The sequence below is a fragment of the Rhodnius prolixus genome, unplaced genomic scaffold, assembly GCF_049639745.1.
Source record: "Rhodnius prolixus isolate KJV_2025 unplaced genomic scaffold, Rpr scaffold_5, whole genome shotgun sequence".
Taxonomy (NCBI): domain Eukaryota; kingdom Metazoa; phylum Arthropoda; class Insecta; order Hemiptera; family Reduviidae; genus Rhodnius; species Rhodnius prolixus.
This window is the reverse complement of record NW_027411624.1, coordinates 11845193-11868763: the sequence shown is the minus strand read 5'-3', so window position 1 is coordinate 11868763 and position 23571 is coordinate 11845193. Positions and strand designations below refer to the sequence as shown.

At 31.3% G+C, this 23571-nt stretch overlaps 2 protein-coding genes across 14 annotated transcripts in view; one reads left to right on the top strand and one right to left on the bottom strand.

Annotated features, from left to right (window-relative positions):
* Lerp (lysosomal enzyme receptor protein) overlaps positions 1 to 23571 on the bottom strand; it is a 103724-nt gene that overhangs the window by 65433 nt on the left and 14720 nt on the right. For all 13 annotated transcript variants that reach the window (XR_012460570.1, XR_012460571.1, XR_012460572.1 and 10 more), the window contains exons 9-21: positions 22846 to 22991; positions 21545 to 21679; positions 21251 to 21460; positions 20652 to 20914; positions 20377 to 20521; positions 20059 to 20300; positions 19466 to 19569; positions 19062 to 19288; positions 18090 to 18284; positions 16171 to 16314; positions 15919 to 16086; positions 15649 to 15841; positions 14168 to 14238 (exon numbers count right to left, since the gene is read on the bottom strand). Coding sequence is in view for 3 of the 13 variants with exons in the window: in XM_074135089.1 (XP_073991190.1) it covers positions 14168 to 14238; positions 15649 to 15841; positions 15919 to 16086; positions 16171 to 16314; positions 18090 to 18284; positions 19062 to 19288; positions 19466 to 19569; positions 20059 to 20300; positions 20377 to 20521; positions 20652 to 20914; positions 21251 to 21460; positions 21545 to 21679; positions 22846 to 22991 (2243 nt within the window). In the remaining 10 variants the exon portion in view is untranslated. The remainder of the gene's footprint in view (positions 1 to 14167; positions 14239 to 15648; positions 15842 to 15918; positions 16087 to 16170; positions 16315 to 18089; positions 18285 to 19061; positions 19289 to 19465; positions 19570 to 20058; positions 20301 to 20376; positions 20522 to 20651; positions 20915 to 21250; positions 21461 to 21544; positions 21680 to 22845; positions 22992 to 23571) is intronic.
* Positions 771 to 14064, top strand: LOC141457813 (protein toll-like). Its single transcript, XM_074135093.1, has 7 exons — positions 771 to 1117; positions 7921 to 9101; positions 9661 to 9976; positions 10064 to 10300; positions 11065 to 11454; positions 11888 to 12052; positions 12713 to 14064. Exons 1-7 carry the CDS (start codon positions 1091 to 1093, stop codon positions 13535 to 13537), a joined length of 3141 nt encoding a protein of 1046 aa, XP_073991194.1. The 5' UTR covers positions 771 to 1090; the 3' UTR covers positions 13538 to 14064.

The following is a 23571-nucleotide window of genomic DNA, read 5'->3' as shown; positions in this document are numbered from 1 at the left end:
AATATAAATAAATTTAAAAAAACTTCAGAACTGTAAGGAAAAAATTAAGAATGACCTGTAGGAATTACTTCTTAGCAATCTTTAGGATCTCGAGTCTAGCGTTTTGGTTTTATCATTTCAGAGCGTCGAAGAGGCGCTTCAATTAATTTTGTAACTTGAAACACTAAGTGCTCATTTGATGAACTGAATTCAGTCAGAAAATTATTATTATTTGTATATTTTATATAACTGTTGTATTCTATTTAGAATGCTAACAAGATAATACATATTAGCCATGTAATTAGCAAAAGTCTGAGTAATGAGTTATACCAGAAATAACCAGTTGTTTAAAATCGAAACTATTAAGAAAAACACAAGTAAGAAACAAAAACATATGAACGCAATAAACATAGACTATAATAACAACAAAAGTCGAAAGTCATCAATTTGATAACAATAGAAAACTAACAACAATATTCAATGTGCTCTTTTACAAGAGAGTATAACAACAAAGTTTCTGAATTTTGAAAACAATTTGGCCATTGTAAGAAATGCTTAAACTAAAGGAGATACTTTAATAGAAAAATATTAAATTCACATTCATAAGTAAATAAAATTTTTTAAAGATGAATAAAATTGTTTTTTTTTTTGCTAATGATATTCCACGAACATACATACACTCGAAGGCCAGAAGTAGTGGGGATTTACATTAAACAAGTTTATCCCCACCACTTTATTAGAGAACTAGCTACGTTTGAGCGGGGGTATACTCGAAGAGTGCGGAGAAGAGGTGGTGGTCATGAGTGTTAGAGTAAGGAGGAGGGAGACAGTAGCCACGTTCTATCTCCTCTCCCGAAGAGTATATTCCGCTGTTGGAAAGAGTTTTAGTGGTGTTCGGATGTCCTATTCGTGTAGTGTTGTTCTCCTGTTTTTCTCTTAGTACCTTCGTTTGTATAAACTTGGTGTAGTGTAGTGTCAAAAATCATTCATTATTATTATTGGTGTGATATAGTGATCCTAATATTGCTCCATACAAAAAAAATGGACAAATTTATAGGATCCAGTATGAAAACTTTATAAAAAGGAACAGAAAATTAAATCAAATTAAATAATGCTAAGCTTTAAAGCTCACACCAAGGTATTGTAATATATTTTCTTTTTTTTTTTTTTTGTTTTTCATTGTTCTCCAATTTGTTTACTTTTATTTATTTTTAGTAAGTGAATGTACTTTGTGTTTGTTTCTTGCAAGGGAATTTTTGATAAGGATCTCCCTTACCAGCCTGGTAATAAGTAAAAACGTAATCATTTAATTCATGATGATATTACATTATTGATAAGAAAATGATTAGAAAGGAAAGAAATGATTGGTTTTCCCGGGAAAAATCCCTTTCTATTAATAGTAACCTTTCACTTTTTTTGGGGGAGGTTATTAATCAACATAGAAATATATATTTTTATAATCACAAAGAGCAACGTAAAAAGTTATTATTAAAAAAAATACGCTTGTTCATTTGGAATTTCCGGTTCTGATTATTATAAAAAAAAGTCTTTCCTGGTTCTTATGATAGCATTGCAAATTAATATATTAAAGCAAATCTTTTTTACTGTTTCTCTTACAATTTAATTAATTTATATCCCAATTACTGAACAGCAACAGGTAAAAATGATTTTAACGGTGGTCTAAGGCCGTCCACAAAAGTTTGTACTAACCAAAAAAAAAGTGTGGATTATTAGTTATTATTTCTAACCCATTATTATAACTAATATTTTAAAGATAACAAATAAAAGTAAATTGAGAGAGTTCCTGCTGTAAACATTAAAACAACAATAAACAGTTTCTTATATAAAAGTATCAAAACGAATTGACATTTGGCAAAATGAACAATGATTCATTCCTAATGAATTTCTAAATGATTTAAGTCCCTCATTTTTAAAGTATAAAATTAAAAGTGGTACTTTAATCATTTAGATAGATGATCACAAGGAATGGATCTTACCATTTTGAAAAACATAAATACAAAGAATTTATTTTAATATTTTTGTTGACACATACGATTCTCTTGAATATCGATTCTTCAATTATAAATTAATAATAGAAAACAAATTAAACGTATCCTGGTAGGAAAGCAGATCCTAAACATGTAGAAAGTCTTCGTCATTTTTTCAGTTCTGTAAGTGTATTAAGGCATAATTTCTAAACTAGATTAGTTCGCTTTTATTAAATACTTTATTTTAAAATATTTAAAGTAATCACCAATTTTTTCAGTAGTGGCTTAATGTCCAACTTCAAATTAAAATCTTAAATTTGTTACAAATAAATTGTAAGTTGAATGACCTTTTGTTTAAAATAACCATAAAGTAAACAGAATAACCAATAACTTGGGAATATTATTTTTCAATCTTCTTTTATTAGGAGAATATTCAGTAATAAAAAAAAATTATAATATATTTACAAATGAATATTGAGTTTCCATTCAACACAGTGGGTCTATTCTCATGCACGGTTGTTTGACTGTGGTTCAGCTCAAATTTGTGGGAATATTTCTAAAAATTCTGTTATACCTGTACTTAATATGAGTTTACAAATTATCTTTGGGTTATATCCAGGTAGTAAAGATTTTTTTTTTTTGAAGATGACCGGGGTCAATGTACGCTTTTTTTTGGGTAAAATGTCAGTGCAAATAATGTATAATAAAAGGTTGTCTAATCTTTTCTAATTGTTCTTGAGTTTAAATAGAAAAAGCTCAATGACCTTCTATATTACAAACTTAATGGCTTATACAATTATAAGTTCTCTGTTCAAAAAAAACTAGAAAGTATTGTTACTTTGTTATCCTCGTTATAGCAATTCTTTTAAACAATAGAAGGCAATAAACTATACATTTTGATCGAGAAGAAGTATTTTATTCTTCAGGAAAAACGTTTAGAAACAAACATTTTATGCTATAAATAATGATGAGTCACCTAAATATATTTGTCGCATAGGCTATTTGTGTAATAATTACTATAAACTGTTCACATGACTGTTGTAAAACCAAGATCTCGGAACTTAAACCTCTCACAATTAAAATACATCTCAATTTGGCGGTACATGCTTCTAACTGATCTAGACTAAATCTTCAAGTGATGACACCAATATTATAATACATCCACATTTACCCTTCAGCATTCGCCTTCATTTGTTCTGAATGGAAGGTTATTACCTTCCACTAGTCTCAAAAGTATACAAACGCATGCATTCAAGAATCTTCGAAAATGAACATGAACTTACAAATTGAAAATATATTTTATTTTGTGCAAAACTTTACTGAGGCCCACGAATAGAATCTCTGACTAGAGGGTATGGTGGTACCCAATAAAGCATTTCAATTTTAACAAAAATCCGAAATCAACAAAATGACCCTTATAGATGTACCTATCTTACCATTTTGTATTCGATCTGATAAAATTTCGAACCGAAGATCCACGAACTCTTAGGCTATTCAACTGACTGAAACGTCACTAGAGAGCGCCATGATTATTGGACATGATTATTCCAATGCCATGCAGTGACACCACTGGATACGTTTGTTACTTGTCACACAGCGTCTTGTGTTCTCATGTTTGCTTTAATTATTGTCCAGTAGCGTATAAATTACTGAATGTTTGAAAAAATATATATATATTTATATAGCCTTTCTACCGTTAGTTTAATGTTAATACGAATCAAAAACATTGCTAGAATTCCACGTGTAGATGGCAAATAGTGTGATAATAGACTTCCAGTAAGGGATGCTAAATTGGAACTGGAGAGTACAAAAAAAAAAGGCTTTACACAGAATATCAGAAACTAAGTAAGTCCGAATGTCGAGCAAATTGGGTAACCTAGTGTATACCAGCAACAGGATCTAGGAAGGAAATAAAGGATAAAGAAATTGTGTCCAATAAATGACACTAAGGATTGGATAAATACATGAAAAAGCTGCATTCAATTATAGCACATCCGCTAAAGCAATGAATAAATGTATAAAACGCCACGAAGTGGTAACTGCAGTTACAAATTCCAATGAAACTGCTCGCCTTAGATTTGGAAGTTTTTTAGGATGTTCTATAACAAAATGAATGAAAAACACACAAGATGATGGAAAGCAACACAACACCTATAAGGCGTTGAAGCAAGTCCATCATAACACTGGTGTTTCCTCTAAAGCCATGAGCATCATGACCAGCTTTGAGTATGATATCTTCGAACGCATTGCAGCGGAAGGCTAGCCGGGCTATCTCACTAGAACAACAGATCACTATCCTCTTCACGGGAAATACAAACTGCTATGAGATTGTTGCCACCGGGCGAATTGGCTAAACACGCTGTTTCTGAAAGAAAGAAGGCAGTCATCAAGTGTACCAACAGCTCTAAGTAAATTCCAAATCATAGAGAAATAAATATTGATGTTATAAAAGCCCTTATTGTGTTAAAAAGAAGATCGTTTAAAGAAAAAGGACATACTTCCTGCGCTTAAAACTAGGATATCTGGAACGTGGGCCGTTCGAGTGTCTTCAGAATAGGCCTGCAGGATGTTCAAAAGTAGAAAGCCCTGAAGTATTTTCACACAAATCGCTTCTGTCATTATTTAAACTTTGTATAGCGACAACACACACAAAGTTATGCATTTTTACTTGCAACGTTTTTCCCAAAAATTCTATTTTAAGGATTTTTCTGAGAGTATATTTCTTCTAAAGTGATATAAATATAACTCAAACTTTTTGTGAGTTAGAACGCATAGAATTGGTAGTTAAAGTTGTACGAGTGTTCGAACTAGATTATTAAACACGAATGTTGAATGTTATGTCTCAGGAAGTTAGCATTATGACGAATCGTTCATTATTTTTCTACTAATGTTTCTCTAGATATACATTATACTTCTTTATCTCTTAGTAATTATTACAGCTCTTAAAAGTACAGAATTTAGAAATAAAATAACTATCAGTCAAAATGATTGCAATATTACATTTTTTTAATCAATTTAACTTATTAAATTTATCTTTTCCGAAGTTGTTTTTTTTCAAAGCTTTACGTTAATTTAGACTATTCTGATATCTTTCGTTGAAATCTATATTTGTAACCAATGCTGGTAAAGTTATAAAAAGCAGGCATAGTCATTTGTAAAGCATTCATTAAACCAACCATCGAGCAAAGCAATGGCCAAGGTCGTTGCAAGACAATGAAAACAAAAGATGCAATTAAAAAAAAAGCAGCAAATTTTCAGTGAGAATATAGTTTAAAAACGAATTTTAAAAGATAAACAATAACAATAAACCGTGAACATTCAAACAAAACCACGGTCAAAATTCTCCAAAAGTTGGAATTTACAAATTTAAATACAAAATTAACTGCGTTTATTGTAACAAAATTATTGAATGCGAAACAGGCTTACCAATTTCTGCCAATGTAAATAGCATTTCTCTAAAACAAGACTCCCACGTTTCAGACTGTATTCCAGAAAGATGCAAAAAAAAATAGAACAGTTTGGCATTGGCTAACTTTATCACTTGGGAAGTGTAGCTAAAAATTGGATTCTTAAATGATAATAAAAATAATAATAAGAAGTAGCAACCGATGAATTTGACTTTGAACATGTTTTTAATATTCTTAACTCTCCTTGAAAAAGTATCCAAGAAATAGCAACGTTTTAGAAAGGGATCCCTGAATGAAGGAGATGACTTTTAAACTTTCTAGTATCACTTCTGTTTCGTACCTACAGAAATAGTGAAATATTCACTAGATTTAAATTACAGAATTAAATAAATAATTTAAAAATTATGCCTAAGTGAGGCGCCACGATAGCCATAGCCGAACGGTTAGAGGCGAGACCTGCAAAGCTAATATGTATTGTGGTACTGGGTTCGACTCCCGGTCTTTAGGCCTTGGATTTTATTTAATGGTTAATAAAAGAAATTTACAGTAAAGTGTGTTTGCTAGTCGCCTCCGTCCACGACACCTAATTGGTAGTTGGACGTTAAGCCCCGACTGAAAAAATAGGCAATTACTTCACTTTACTTTTTATTATGCCTAAGTGAGGCGCCACGATAGCCGAACGGTTAGAGGCGAGACCTGCAAAGCTAATAAGTATTGTGTGCTAACTGGGTTCGACTCCCGGTCTTTAGGCCTTGGATTTTATTTAATGGTTAATAAAAGAAATTTACAGTAAAGTGTGTTTGCTAGTCGCCTCCGTCCACGACACCTAATTGGTAGTTGGACGTTAAGCCCGACTGAAAAAATAGGCAATTACTTCACTTTACTTTTTATTATGCCTAAGTTACAATTTTCTAATTTCAGTTACAAGTTGAAAACTGCTTCATGAAAGCGCGTCACAACCTTAAAAAAAAATTTTTTTTTAATATGTTAAGATTTATTATAAAAAGATTATAATAACAAAGGTTTAATATATTATTCATTAATAAAGTCTTAAATAAAGTTTCACTTTTTCGGTAGCTGAGTGGACTTCATATTACGATAGATTTAGAAAGTATTACCAAGATATCATTTAGCTATTAAGGGAAACAAAGTCAATGATTAGATTAACTGATGACCAGGTTAAGAACCTTCTCTTTACAAAGTAATTCCAATATTTGTGGTTATCTCCAGCGTGAAAATCCGAAAACAAACAAAAAATTAATCACAACTTACTGATCCAATTCTTTTAAATTAATCAGCTAAAGCGAGTCAAAAAAGATTCAATTCCTCGGGATCAATTATAGGCAACTGAAGAACCAGTTATGTTTGAAGGACAAAAATAAATTAGAGGCAGATAGCCAACTTATTAAACTACCAATTTCTCATGTTCTCAATCCCAAATGCCTGGACTTCTATCACTGAACAGTTTGGTCGAAAGAAAAGAATAGGCTTAAGTGAAAACTATAACTTAATTTTCATCAAAGAATGCAAGAACACCAGTAACTAGTACCGACCGACAATTCAACAAACAAGAACTAACCAGAATATTATTTAAAAAAAAAGATTGGAACGAAAAACAGTTCGCCAAATTTCACTCACAGCATTTATGCATAAAATACTCTTGATACAGTAAATGTATAAGTGAAAACTACATAAAAATATTTGTTGGCCATTTTCGGTCCCAAGTTTCCTGCTAAGATTTTATTATTAGGTTCCATAGGATCCATATTAGGATTGAACCAGTAAGGCTTAAAAGAGAATCCACTGCAAAAGATAAATATATTTTTCCTTAACAAACTACAAAACTGCAACTCTCTGGTTTTAACCAATTTTCAAATCAAACCAGGGCCTTTTTTTCCCTTCTCCAAAAAAAAAAAACTCAAGGCGGATTTACATATAAACCAATGCCATATCAATTCTAAAAGCCAATAGCATTACGTCACTTACCACACTCAGGTGCTTACCAGTATGATAAGCTCCACTTCATCTCTTATAATCAATCATTTAATGGCAGTTAAAATAATCTGATGAAATGAGATTTTTTATTTCGTTATAACGTTATATTAACAGGCGGCTCTTGAAAGCGTCTACTGTATTTAGGTATAATCAGTGAAGCTTTAGCAGTTGCATTTACGTATTTAGGCACCTTAAGTTTGTCTCACTTCACACTTAACGATATTTTATTCTTTTGTATGTATAAACGAGTCTATAAAAATTTGAAAACTTATAAGTTCTTTTTAATGAGCCCCCTCCGCCTTGAGTAGGTTCTAGTAGCTTTATTATAACCTCTTCGTACCATCAACACATCTTCAAAAAGCCTGTTCAGTTCAAAAAATTTCTTCTCATTATGCTGAATTAAGGCTTCTTAATAACAATATTGCGAATAACAAAACCTTCTTCTTCCATTAACTCAATAATTAATCTTAAAACTCTGCATTCTCTAATAAAACTTCTCATTTAAATGATTTTGTCACATGATTTATATTTTTTACATTTTTATGTTTCAGATGAAGTGGGTAATATTAGTGTTCCTCAGCGCACTACCTAATAAGCTGTTAGCTGAATTTAATTGCCAATATTCCGAAAACTGTACATGCTCGAATGGTGTACGTGGTGATTACGAATTAATGTGTCCAAAAGGAATTGAATCCCCAAAATTACTCGCTCAAATTATGCCAGAAAAATTTGTACAAATACAATGTTCAGATACGAACAAATGGGAAGTATTAAATTCATTATATGGTATTGAAGTTGGCCCAGTTTCATCATTTATCATTAGATATTGTCCATTACCAACGGTATCATTTAAAGAATTGTTAAACAATCTTAAAATACCAACAATTAAAGCATTAGGTGTGTCCACTCTAGTAAATTCAAGCAATGGACTGACTAGAAAACATTTAGAAGGATTGAAAGATATTACAAAGTTAAATCTGAATACAAATTCTTTACGAGAATTGCCTGAAGATCTATTTCATGATACAACCAATATAACTTGGTTAGATCTTAAAAATAATCATTTGACATTACCAAAGAACATTTTCCGATATACGCCTAAACTTGATGTACTGGAACTAGGCAGTAATAACTTGAGTTATCTTGAGCCAGGAATATTTAAGAATCTAACAAAATTAAGATTATTGAACTTGTGGGGTAATAGATTGAGAAATCTTTCACGAGCACTATTTACTGACGTACCAAATCTAGAGAATTTGGATATTAATTCAAATGGGCTAACTAGTTTACCACCAGATATATTCGCTGATCTTACAAAATTAAAAATAATCAACTTATCAACAAATAATTTCACATCATTACCGCAAGGATTATTTTTAAGCAATCCAAATTTAGAATCAGTTTTGATCAACAATAATCGTATAGATTTGCCATCACTTCCGGCAGGTTTTCTAGCAAACATGACTCAATTACAAAAAATTTCTATTCTAAATTGTAATCTGCTAATTCTAACTGAAGACTTCATCGCTGGAAGTACGTCGCTTATTAATCTAACTCTGGAGAAAAATCTATTAGTAACTTTGCCCAAGGATTTCTTCAAAGATAATACTAAATTGGAAAATATTAATTTGAGCAGAAATAAAATTACTTCCTTGCCGGACGGGCTTTTCCAGACAACGACTCAGCTGAAGATTCTCAATTTGGCTAGAAATGCACTTACGACATTAACAGAGTAAGTATAATTCGTAAGAACTAATAGAATAGAAGCAATAATAGATAAGTAATTCTTTCTTTTAATGTTAATTTAAATAATTTCAATTATATAATATACGATACAAACACAGAATTATTGTTTTACATTTAGTTAAAATTACAAGTTTTCGCGAAATATTTCTGAACAGAGGATAACTTTAGAAGAAGAGCTACTTTTTATATGAGCTAAACATTTTCTACATGATTTTACTTTTAATTTGTTTTCATAATTTATGTTTACAAATAAAAAAAAGAAGTATTAAAATATAAATATATTAAGACACGCATGGTTTTTAATATTGTATATTTTGAATGAAATTTACGCATGAAGTCCCCAGACACTGTTCGATAACCACCGGGTAGGTTATTAATTACCTTTATGGGATAGGCCCAGGAAAAAAAAAGAAACACGAAACCAAAATTAAATGCTGAATTCTATCCGAAACCTTCAAAAAAAATATGGCTCTCAATTTAAATATAGGCTAAGTGCATGAATTAAAATAAATTTTATTAATTTTCATTTTTCTTTATTTTTTTAGAAAAATTTTCAGCTCTTTGAATAACTTGGAAGTTTTAGACCTATCACGCAATAGCATCAAAAATATCAATAGTTATACATTTTTAAAAACAAACAAACTTAAAACAATCAATTTGTCTAACAACAAGATCAAAGATTTGCAAGTAAACTATCCAGGACTGGATCCTCCACAATCCATTCTTAAAGACTGTTCAGAAAATTTGGAAGCTCTTTATCTAAGTCATAATAACATATCACAAATATATCAAGACTGGATTATATTAATGTCACGTTTACAAATACTTGATCTCAGTTACAACAATCTACCAAATCTATCGGTAAGTATGATTGATTTATACCAGAAAAATGTTTGTTTTTCAAAATTTCGTTATTCATTGCTTTTTTTTTTTCTTTTCTTCTTTCAGTACGCATCTCTAGCTTCCGTAACAGCACGTAAACTAACAATGGATTTAAGTTACAATAAAATCGACCGGATAGATTTTGATATTGCTGAAGATTTGGCAAGATATAAATTTGGAGTAAATGATACAATAAATGAATTCGATATTGGTGTAAGAGTAGTCCTAAAAGGCAATCCATTGGTTTGCGATTGTAGATCATATGACCTGGTGAATTATTTTAGAGATCAATTCGCTCCACAGGTATTGTAATATTCATTACAAAATAATTTATAATTTCCGATTTTGACTTTACTATGGAAGTGCATGTCTTGAGGTCCTTGATTGAAAGAATTTTCGAGTACTTTATTTTTTAATTATTGCAGTCTTTTCCTGCTCCATCCAGATTCTTTCAAATTTGGATGAACAATAAATTTAAATAAATCAACTAACTGCTTATATTATAATTTTACCAAGAAAGACGTTTGTTTAAGAGCTTGAGCCAAAGTGGGCAAGTCCTTTCTTTTATGTAGTTTTATACTGCTATGTCACGCCCACTAATTTTCCTCTAGAATAAGGAGATTCAACAATACGGCTAGATTGATTATCAGAGCAGAAGGAAGGTAGTGGGTAACACAAAGGCAGTAAAAAGAGAAAATGAATTTAAAATAATCAAATAAATTGGGCGTTACCTAATTTATTTATAGGTACAAATCAAAATATTCAACTAAAAAGAAACAAAAAACACTATCGTTCTCCTGATTTTCTTACTATAGTAAATAGTGTAGTAATTATGCCCAATACAAAGTGAAGAAAAACAAATATTAGGATCAGCAAATCTAGAAACGATTGGGAATAAAAGAAATGTAATTGGGTAATGGAGCTGTTGATCTTCAACTTCAAAGGCAATAAATATTAGAAAAAAATCTTTACTCTAAGATTTAAGTAATCATTTTACAGAACTATAGACTTATGAGGAAATATATCAAAATTAAAAAACAATGATTAATTTTTTTTTTTAATTTCAGGTGAAATCAGTAGTAAGATTTGATGGTACAGAATTAAATTGCGCTGGTGATAATGAAATGAAAGGTACACTAGTTGTAACGCTAGATCCAAAATTACTTACATGCGAAGAGAAACAATGCCCGCACAATTGTACATGCTACTATAGACCACACGATGATGCTTTAATTGTGGATTGTTTTGAAAGAGGATTTGAAAGCTTACCGTTATACATGCCTAGCAATGTTAATAGAACGAAACATTATGACCATATTGAGTTAGATATTAGTCATAACAAATTGGAAGTAATCCCATCTAAACTTGGGCCAAATTATGATATGGTGACCAAGATAGATCTATCTAATAACAATATCAGAAAGCTTAGTTTAGGATCTTTCTCCAAAAATTTAACGGTATGTATTCTATTAAAATAGTTATCCTATTATTATTATTATTATTATTATTTTATAATGCAGAAACTAATTTTTCTTTATTATACTTATATTTACCACTTAATATTTCCTTTCTACTACTTATTCTTAATTACGAATGTGGGCTTCTTCTGCAAGAAGAAAACCCCAGGTTGTTTTTTTCGTGTAAAACGTTTTTATCTTCAACAACTTTTCATTAGTTAACCCAATTATTTTTCCAATTTTATGTAGCTTTTAAAATACCGACAGAATTCGGCCATTAAAAATCAAGTGATTGAATGAACTTGAAAATAAAGCACATTATAATCAATATTTTAAGAATTACGAATAAGCGTAGCTAAACAATTTTAAATAGTAAAATTATATTTTTATATCTTATAATTATTATTTAAAAAATTTGTATTTACTTTTTAAGGATTTAAATCTGGACAACAATAACATGACAATTATGGATACAGCTGCCATAAATATGTTGAAAAATTTTACTCGTCTTGAAAATCTAACATTGACGAATAATCCTTGGAATTGTGATTGCGAAGCCAAAAGTTTCATTAATTTTCTTTCAAAAATCTTAAAACAGGTATTTGTTATTGTTTAATTTCAATTATAAACATAAAGTTTGGTAATGTTTTACTTGACGTATTAAGGAAAAGTATTAAAGCGTAGATTGATTTTCAGTAAAATAAAATAATGGATCTCATGTACCAAAGATCTTACATTAATTGATTTAAAAAATGCAGAAAAAGAAAAAAAGAAAATTCAACTGGGTGATTTACTCCACTAAAAATCTCACAAAATTCACCGTTTCAATTTCATAATTTTCAGCCTATTTTCCCTTTTATTTATATAAAAGTTCGTCCAGTAATTCCGCTTTTTTCCCTACTGAGTCTTCCTCAAATATGTTATTTCAATAATTACTAAACCTGACATTTCTGACTTCGGAAAACAAATAATAAACTTCTTCAACTATTAAGCTGTTGAAGACCGATCTAATTTAATCGCATTTTGCTTCGTTTTTAACAAAAGAAATTATTTTCAGACTAAGGTTTACAACAAAAATCTGATTATATATTCTTTAAAAAATACAAAAATTAAAAAAAATAAGTTCAATGAAATATTCATTTCCACAAGAAGACTTATATGTTGTTAAGCTTTAAAATTTTTCTATATTTATTGCTGAACTTTGCTATAAACAAAAATAATACTTGCTTAATAATCCGTAAATATAATATTGTTGCAGGTAACAAATTATAACAATTTAACCTGTAAAACTGGAGAACCATTAATAACAAAAGTGAACAATGTATGTCCGACTGCATCTGATTATATTGGCATAGTGAGCATTGTACTTGGTGTATCTGGATTATTAATTGGATTGATTGCAACAGCCTATTATCGATATCAGCGAGAGATTAAAGTATGGTTATATGCGCATAGAATGTGTTTATGGTTTGTCACTGAAGAAGAACTGGATAAGGATAAACAATACGATGCATTTGTCAGCTATTCATCGCAGGATGAGAATTTTGTTGTAGACAAATTAGTTCCTGGTTTGGAGAATGGTCCGACAAAATATAAATTATGTTTACACTATAGAGATTGGATAGTTGGCGATTTTATACCAAATCAAATTGCACGTAGTGTTGAAGAATCTAGAAGAACGATTGTTGTATTGTCGCCAAACTTTTTGGAGAGTGTGTGGGGCCGGATGGAGTTTCGAGCCGCTCATTCACAGGCGCTTAGCGAAGGAAGAGCCAGAGTCATTGTTATATTGTACGGTGATATAGGACCAACTGAGAATCTTGACCCGGAGCTGAAAGCTTATCTTTCAATGAATACCTATGTGAAATGGGGTGATCCATGGTTTTGGGATAAATTAAGATATGCCTTGCCACATCCTACGGAATTATCCAAAGGAATTCCATTAATCTCACACCCAAAACGAAATAGCCACAATGAAAAACTGATTAATGTGACTAATTCTATAATAAATACATCCTTGACGACACCACCAGCAGATTCGAAAATCGTTGATAATATAATTATTGATACAAAACAAACGTAATTTATTTTAGAATGTCTTAAGAACATTATGAAAGCTTTTTTAAATTAAAATTGTGTACAAAGTCATTCGATTTTTATGTTATAAATATTTTTGTGAGTTAGCTTTAATTTAAGCTTGCGAATGTAGTGTTTATTACTATTTTTTTCTATCAACTTCCTTTAGTCTTTAGGATTTGTAGATGTAAAAAAAAGAGAGTGATGCTAGTTTGTGTAATTTTTACTGAAACTACTCTAAGAGTCCATACCATAATAAATATTGATAGTAAGGTACAAAAATTTTCAAATCTGACAAATACTCTTTACGTTCAGTATAATACTGTGATAGAATCTCAGAAAATTGGAAAATAATAAAAAAATAGAAATTAAAAAAAATTAAAATTTAGGACCATAAAATTTGTAATGGTCAAGACTGATTAGAGTTAAGTTTTTAATTTGTAAATATATATATTTTTTTGTTCATTTTGTCTGATTAGCTCAAATATATAAGTTTTTAATTGTATCTCTTATAGTAAAAAAAATTAGGTGCCATGTTTTGTTTTTTTAAGTGTGTACGTGTAGTAGCATTTATCATGTTTACTGTGAAGGAACTCGAAATTAAAATTTATATTAAAACAAAAAAAAAAAAACTTACGGAAGAAATGATTGGTTCCCCTTCTTCTGCACCATAGTTACAAATCATGGTTACTTCTGCACCACAAAAACCTGTCGAAAATAACAGAAACTGCATTTAGTTGATGGCAATTGTTATAGAATAAAATCAAGTAATGTAACTTCATTTATGTATCATAATTTTAAAAATAAGCGCAAGTACACGTAAACTATTTTTCTACAACGATTATCTCTTAAGGATTGTCAAATGAACAGCTATTTATAGTCTGACAATCCGAAACCAAATATAATCTGATTTTAGTTGTCGTGGCACGCAAGTATTTTATATCCCTGATTGGTTCCGGATTTACATCCATCAGTGTAATTTAATCGCTTTATATCCTCAAACTAGGTTTCTGCTTCTTACTACGGTTGCTTCAACGACATTTTCAGCCTCCCAATACAAAATGGAAAAATATCCTCCGAATATCCAAAATAAAATTTAATAAATAGAGGTAAAAATAGTTTCCAGATGGTCCAGTATATTAAAAAATGTAAATTCTATTAAAAATAGGGGAAAAAATCCTTATTTAAAATATAAAAATGATTTGACGCACTTAGAAGAAAGAAAATTTAGGTGATACTGAATAACTTTATTAGTTGTTTAGAGTTTGCTGATATAAAATGGGTTCTTCTATAAATACATACAATCTGATGCACCAACAATAGCTAACCGTTTAGGAAACGTGGAATTAATATCTCATATTTTAATGGATCAATGTTTATAAATATGCTAATGGTGATGTGCCAGGAAATAAGCTTGATAAGTGAAAACGAGATATAAGCTGTATAATTTCAATTAAAGCGAGAGTAGCTCGCGGATAACAGATCTCAGCGCTCGCACAAGCGATTCGTTCTGAATGTTGTATCATTGGACGCCAAAATGACTCAGTGCAAAACCATAGTAAAGCTGATTACAGTCGGAAGCTAGACATAATCTGGCAAAAGAATGTACCAGGATGCTTGGGATGTGGAAACGATAATTTGTGGACCGAAGCCGGTAAACAACAAATATGTAACGGCAAAATTTGGAACCGTATCGGCACCGAATAGGAATCTATTGTTACCGTGGACGACTTTGTCGGTAGGTCATGTACGGCTGTCCAAAAAGCTTCTTATACGATCAATGGGGAGGTGGTCCCAGACTAAAAAGGAGGCTATGTTGCTTACAGAATCAGTTTTGATCAGCCGTCAATAAATAACACACACACAGCTTGTAAATTAAGAGTCTAAACAAATTTTCAACGAATTTTTGTGTTTTGACATTTAATTTTAGACTTTATTTACTTTAGACTTTCTAAAAATTTTTTACATTGAACTTTATCATCTAATGTGTCAAGACACCTCTTCAAACATCAAAGCTAACAAAAGTTAAGTTATTCTGGCAGGTTATATTGATAATGTATTTTCTAAATATATATGGTAATCTAATATCTAAAAATATAATAGAGCTGATAAAATTACCTGCAGTATTATTTTTTAAGAGAGTATAATACAGTAAAGTGGTATTAGGATTTCTTCCGGAAGATATGTGATGCATAGTGGCATAATCATCCCACAAGGAGGTTTGTTTTCTTATACATATATCACTTTTACAAATACTAGAGTTATCACAGAAAGAAAAATAATAAGAATTGCCTGACTTCATTGAAACGGCCTGTAAATTAAAGTATTATTAAATTAATTTAAAAAAAATTTTTTTGTAAGTATACTAAAAATTTTAAAAAAACTCACAGTTCTAGTACTTAAACTATGGAATTTACTAAGTTCTCTCTTAGTGTTTCTACTGGAATTACACATGTCTGTATAGTTTTTACTTGTCACATTTTTACAAAATAAACTACTATTCCATTCGAAATTATAAGTGCACCTTTCATCCACAGATAAAAATCTTGGCGTTATCTAAATTAAAACAATTTATTTTTAATTTCATACAAACTATGACATAAATCAAAATGATAAATACATTTCAAAAAATAACCTTACCTCTTTTAGTTTATTATCACAATAAAGTTTCAAGGAAATTGAATACATTTTATGTATCCGACCGAAGCATATTTCACCAAATATGTGTTGAAGTTCAAGAGAGATAGTTTTATTTTGATTTACATTACTAGATGATATCAGTCCCTTGAAAGATAGAAAATATATATAAATTAACAACTTTAGTGTATGGTTTTGAACTCTCACATGACCTGTTCTAACTCTAAGGGGAGAATTAATTATATAACACTATTAGGAGCGCGGTTCTTAAAACCTTAATTACACACACTTGACTCTGGATACACATATATAGCAAACATAAAACCTTTGGAGACAGTTACTTGCTTACTTCCTACGATTACGGTGAATTAGAAGTATTTAAATCATATTAGTGGACATTTTCTCAAGATTAACTAAATTATTCCCAGTTTCTTAACTACTGCACTGTTCTCAAGTCAGTCAAGAAATTTTTTTTCGGGCATAGGAACTCCGTATCTGTCGGAAAAATTTATGCCAAATAAGGGACTGTGACAAGGGGATGCCCTAGCCTGCCTTTTATTTAACTTGGCGTTGAAAAAGGCTGTGAGGGACTCTGGTATCCAAGCTAGTGGTACGCAACTAAATAAGACTGTCCAGCTGCTTGCATACGCTGACGATATCGATATTGTAGCAAGATCGATGAATGCCATGAAAGAAGCTTTCCTGGTGCTAGAAATGGCTTGTAGTTAATGAAGGAAAGACCAAATATATGCGCACGGGATATAGCTCTACCAACCAGCTGACGATTGCGCATTACAAATTCGAGCCGGTTAATGAGTTTGGCTATCTAGGGTCCCTAGTTATTAGTGAAAATGAAGAGAGCCTGGAAGTTAAAAGAAGAATTATGGCCGCAAATAGGTGCTATTTTGGCCTAGTAAAGTACATCAAAAGAAAGCTTATCTCCCGCAGCACGAAAATTCAAATGTATAAGACGTTGATCCGGCCAGTGCTTATGTGCGGCTCCGAAGCATGGACCATGTCAAAAGTAGATGAGAAATCCTTGGCGGTATTCGAGCGGAAGGTTCTCCGTAGAATTTATGGCCCTGTACGTGATGGACAGAACTGGAGGATCAGGAAAAACCGGGAGGTATATGCTTTGTTCGAGGAGCCGGATATCGTCAAAATTGTAAAACTCGGAAGACTGCGATGGGCAGGGCACGTGGCAAGGATGGGGGATGAAGAAATACCCAAAAAAAATTATGGATGGTAGCGTACAAGGTCCCAGGAGGGTAGGCAGACCAAGAACGCGATGGCAGGACTGTGTGGCAAGAGATGCTTTGGCATTGCTTGGATTCCGTAAGTGGTGGGCGGTTGCGCAGGACAGAGACGCCTGGCGGGCACGTCTTGAGGAGGCCAAGACTCTTCATGAGTTGTAGCGCCATTTAAGAAGATAGGAACTCCGTATCGCATAACAATCAAACACAGATAACTTCAACTAAATAGAGAGAAGTTAGTTGTAGCTGAATTAATCTTCGAGTCCATATGGAACCCTAGAAAAGTATTCAATCTTTCTATTAAGACTGACCCGGTTTATTTCTGAGACAGTATCTCAGAGCTCTTGATACAAACAACGCAGCCCATCACCAGACAATACAAGGGCCAGCATCCGGTTTCAAACCTGGGATTTCCGAATGAAATCCAGTACGCTAACCACTGAGATAATCTGTTTCTTAAATTTCTATCAGAACTTGTATGTACTATGTGTATAGGATTACTGCTTCACTATCCCTTTCTTCCTTTTACCTATAAGCTAATTATTCTACTATCTTATCGTAACGTAAGAAAAAAATTGGTATTCTATAAAAGAGATTTTAGTTCGAAGAGCCTTTACAACATATTTTGTTTGTTTGTTTTTGTTAATAATTTAAACAAAGCTATCTTACCTGATTAACAAAGAGATTACTGTAAGGCAACTTTGTACCAACACATTCCTTTTCTTTACTACAAGACAGTTCAGGCTGGGGTTTAGGTATTTTGCAAATATTCAAATGAACAGTTTTCTTTTGAACTTCCATGATATAAGTATCTCTCAAATGACAAAGAGCATCTTCCTCTTTTTCACAGCACAGTTTCCCAACCTGAAAACATAAATTAAAAAAATAATAGACGAAAGAGAATCAATTTTATAAGAAGACTATCCAAAAAACCTATTTTTTCTGTCAGCCTGCAGCAGCATTAAGCACATAGCCCAATGTCTATGTGGAGAGACACTACAACGAAGGATTGTCGATTTCATTATTGTCATTATTTTGTTTTAATCGGATGTTTTTTTTTAAATAAACGTGGTAAAGAGGTAATATTCGTTATAAGTGGCTTCTAAGACTTAAGTTTTTTACTTTCTGTATTTTTTTCAGAAGTTAATTGCTAAAAGCAAATTGGTGTCAAAAGAAAGAGTTCCAAATATCTACAAGCAATGCTTTTACTGGTGATTAACTAAATTTAAATTCTAAAATTTTGATAGGGGTCATAAATCTTAGCCTTCTAAGTTGTAATATCAGATATAGGAAAGAAGTGTAAACAAGCAAAATGGGACCAAATAACCCTGAAAAAAGAAACCCAGACTAAATTGGAAAATATCTGATTGTTTTGAAATGTGTTTAATTTTAAAATTAACTTTGCAAAATGTCGACAGACATTAAATACATCTACCCAAATCTTAAGATTCTTTGGAAATGATAGATTTGGGAATTTTGATAATGAAAATTATTTTTAAAAAATCTACTACCAAAGAAAATAAAAATTTTCTTAGGTGTTTAATTAGAATTTCCATTTACAAAAAGAGAACATTGCAGCAAGATGTAAACAATGTTAACGCTATCTTACTTGTCCTAAATTATTATTATAATTAAACTTACATCTGACTGGCAAGCGAGGGGCGTAGCCCAGTGTATTATTGAGGTGCAATGGTCAAAATCTTCAATTTCTGAAGGTTTGGATTCTTCATGACAAGAAAAGTATATAATGGTATTTTTGCAATTTTCTCCAGTGTAATTTAAATACAAAACACCATCTTCAAAACGTAAATCATCATTTGCATTTCCCATATTAATAAATTTTCTGCGTGAATTCATTAGACAAGAACCTGAAAATGAAGACAATTCCATTTAACTCTAAAAATGTATTTTCAATGATTCGTGAAAAATTAAAACCCAAGAATTAAAAAAAAAAACAAGTAAAACTTATATTTGGAATGTCAAGTGGATAATGTATTGGTTTCTGTTACGAGAATATTAGGTTAATATTTATTCAGATAATTTACCTGATGTAGGCGAACAATTATTACTTAAGAGAGGCCTACAAATACTTATAGTAAGTGTTGAGTCTATAATCCAATCCTTTTCCATCAATGGAGTTAAATTAAATCTAAAAAAAACAGGTCTTTAATTATTTATTTCACTTAAACGCACCTTAAATTCTGATTAAATAGTTTTATACTGAATAAATAAAACTTCCTACATAATTAAATAAAATAACTTATTTAACCGAGTAAACAAAACTCGAATAAGAATTGGTTATACGTTTATGAGTTAGTCAGCAGCTAATTACGAATCACTAATTTACTAATTACTAATTTCGTTCAAGAATTTCTTCAAAATAGATCTAAACATTATTGTAAAAGGCATTATGTGATTTCATGCCTATAATTTGGATGATTAAATCAGAGAGATATCACAGATCTGGGCGTTACAAAGTCAGACCGCATATGTTAGTTATGAATATTTCTCTGTTTACGAAAATATCATAACTTAAATGTAAACAGATGTATCTTGCTAAACAACTTGCATGATTTTTTTTTTTTGCAGCAAAAGAAAACTTTTTATCATACTACACTAAAACTTATTTATACATTACCTCCACTTGTTATGGGGGTTTTCAGCAACACAAGCAGACGTATTTCTAACAATATTAGGTACTTTGGTAACAGTCTTAGGTTTATTGGTAACAATATCAGATGTAACAATTACACTATTCGTGGTAGTCTCAGCATTGACTGAATGAACTGTTCTAGGAGGTTTCATTGAACAAGCTAATGGCGTAGGCCAATCAAATATGTATACGCAATTATCGTAATTCCAAGAAGTCAGCTCAGAAGTCTGTAATATTGTTGTTATAATTAAAAATTAATATAAAAACAATTGAAATAAAATTGTAAAGAAATAATCCACTCACATTCATTTCTGAGTCACAATTAAATTTTATTATTGCTGAATAACTAGGCTTATCACCATCTGTACAAACCTCTTCAGATGAGTAAAATAACTGTAACGAGTTGTTAACCCGCTGTAAGGGTTGGGAAACTAATCCGAGATGTGTTCTACAAGAATGAGTGCAGTTATTTAAAAGTTTTTTAAAGTTAGATGAAATTAAAATCATTTATAAATACTTTAAAATTAACAACTAATTGAATCGAAGCTGTAATAAAAAAATAAATAAATAACACTTACTCTTCAAATGTTGTATGATTAAAAATGCAAATTCCAATTTCAGAAATTTTTCCGCATCTTACTCCAGGACCAGGTACAACAGACTGACAGATATTTATATAAAAAGAAGCGCTCTTACTGTTAATTACATAATTAGTCCTATTACGCATTAACGGTGTCACATCATGAACTCCAAACTGATCTTCGATTTTACATTTCGCAACAGTTTTATTTGGACAAACTATGTCAGTATACCAGTTAAAATGAAATACACAATTTTCACTCTAAAAGCAACAAACAAAATAAAAATAATAATGTTTATTGTTTAACGTCTTTTAACTTTCTGTAACTTAAACGTTTAACTTCCTATGTTCCACCTTCTGTAACATAGACCTTTTATGTTCAAAATAACATTTAGTTTCATTGGCTCCTTACACTAAAGGTATCGACGATTTCCTTAGTCTCAATCATGGACGAACCCCATCGATTTTCAATGAAAAAATACTGGGAGTAAAGTAATGAATTGAGTGAGAGAAGTTTTATTTTAGATATCCTAGGAATCATCAGCTACTAAGAAAGCAATACTTCACTTGATAACAAATTAATACTTTGTACATTACCTGACTGATAAACGTTGGATAAGTTTGACGTCCGTTATAATCACATTTCAATTCAAATATCACCACGCTTTTTGTTTCACTCTTTTTACATGGTTTACCAAATATTACAAATTTTATTCGACCATTAGAAAAAACTGGTTTAGATGGATAGTAGCCTATGGAATATTCATTCTTTTTATCATCAGTCCAACAAATGGTAACGTTTTCTTCCTGTTATTATATGGTTTAATGATGGAAATTTTAGTTTGAACTTTATTAGGCAAAATTTATAAAGAAAAAATAAAAAATATTTACCCCATTACATTTTACTGGTTTGCAAAGATTAATAAAAAATGAGCCATTTTTGGAATCTTTAACTCTCCATGGTTTGCCATTAAACAAATTATTTAGGTTAATATCATTAACAATACAACGATCTCCTTCAAGGTACTGAAAATAAAGTTTAGGGCATAACCCTTAGTATTCGATCAGAGAGTTAGCAAAATGCCACAAAATATATAATGTAATAATCAGACAATATTGTGTAAAATAAAATAATGAAACCTTACTTCAACTAAGAAGCCGTTTATCTAAGGAAGTAAGAAAAACCAAAAAATAAATCCAGGATTTCAGGTGCCATTAAATAAAAGTAGAAACCATTTTTCTTCACATAGTTTTTTACTGATAAGCTTTTAATTTCTAAAAGAACTAAGGGAAATCGAGGAAAGTAGGAGTTCAAACGAGGTGAGGAAGTTTTACCAAAAGATTAATAAGGGACGTAAACCTTTTACATCGGTAGTAGCAGCCTGTAAAGATAGAAATGATGTTCTTTTAACCGGGAAGATTGACATCCTAGATTGGTGGAAGACGTACTTTGAAGATCTCCTTACCGAAAGGGGAGAAAACTACATTGGTGAGGATATGACTTACGAGGATATCACTTATTTGTAATACTAATGATGAACTGGAACCGTCTGAGAAACAAGTTCAGAAATAAAAAAGAGAATCATTGTCGCGAACAAATGCTACTTTGGCTTAGTAAAGCACTTACAAAGTAAACTTATTTCTCGGGACACTAATGCGCTTCTCTTCAAAACCCTCATCCGATCAATGCTGAGCTATGATTCCGAAGACGAGGCGATGACCAAGGCAGATGAAAAGGCCCTTTCGCTTTTTGAATGGAAGGTACTCCTTAGAATCTATGGTCCTATACTCAATAGGCCGAATTGGAGTCTTAGGAAAAATCAGTAATTATACACTCTGTTCAACGACCCTGATGAATAAAGTTAGGTATACTGTGATTGGCAGGACATGCAGTTAGGATGGCTAGGAAGATACTAGAAGGATCAAGAAAGGTAGGCACATCAAAGCTGCGCTGGAAGGATAGTGTGGCAAATGATGCTGCATCTATGTTAGGATTTCGAAATTGGAGGGCGGCTGCGCAGGAAAGAGACGCCTAGCGGGCACGTCTTGAGAAGGCCAAGACTCCTACATGAGTTGTAGCGCCATTTAAGAAGAAGCACAAAGTGCATTATATTCAAGCCACTAATTTTACTGGTTAATAAATAATAATTTATGTTGTACCTTAACTAAACTTATAATTAAATAAAAATTACCTTAACAGGGCAGGCGGCCATTGTATTCCACTTTAAGGAATATGTACAATCTGATGTTTTGGACAAAACTGGGTCGAAATTCTTATTGCTACAAACCAAAGTTACACTCTGGGAAAATAATTCGTTGTCTTTACAAATTGAACCACCTGAAAATAATGGAATATTTTTCGAATGAAAGAATTATGATTGGTTTCACAAAAAATATCTGCAGTTTGTTTTGAAGTCATATAAAAACAATATATTCTCTTTCCGCTTATCTAGGGGCCGTAAAGTCCTATTAATTGATTCACTAAATTGATTGACTTTAATGGAGCCAGTTTGGCAGAAATTTGGTCAAATCCTTTTCATCATACACACTGGACAGTAACGGCACGAAAAGCTGGGAGATATTATTAAAACTGGTAGAGTACATTTCGATTTCAATAAGCTAACTGTGGACCATAGTAAGAATGATATTTTAGACCGTATCAATCAGGCTAGATCTTGAAGTCAAAAACACCTCTATGCCGCAACAAAATGTCTAACGGTTTAATGTCGTAGATTGGTTTACTTAAGAAGATGTACAACCACTAAATTCAATCTTTTGTTCAAAACGTTTTTTATTTCAAGTGGTAGTTAAAAGAATCATTTATAGTTTTAAATTCAGAAAACAATATACAATATAATTTAAGTCTTGTCAAGCTGTAACTAGAATTAAGAAAACGTCAATGATTTTTTTGCAATGAG

Coding starts and splice junctions, on each gene's coding strand:
- LOC141457813 (XM_074135093.1), top strand. CDS start 1,091: ATGCTAAGCTTTAAAGCTCACACCAAG. Junction 10,301..11,064: donor GAGATCAATTCGCTCCACAG/GTATTGTAATAT, acceptor TTTTAATTTCAG/GTGAAATCAGTAGTAAGATT. Junction 12,053..12,712: donor TTTCAAAAATCTTAAAACAG/GTATTTGTTATT, acceptor ATATTGTTGCAG/GTAACAAATTATAACAATTT.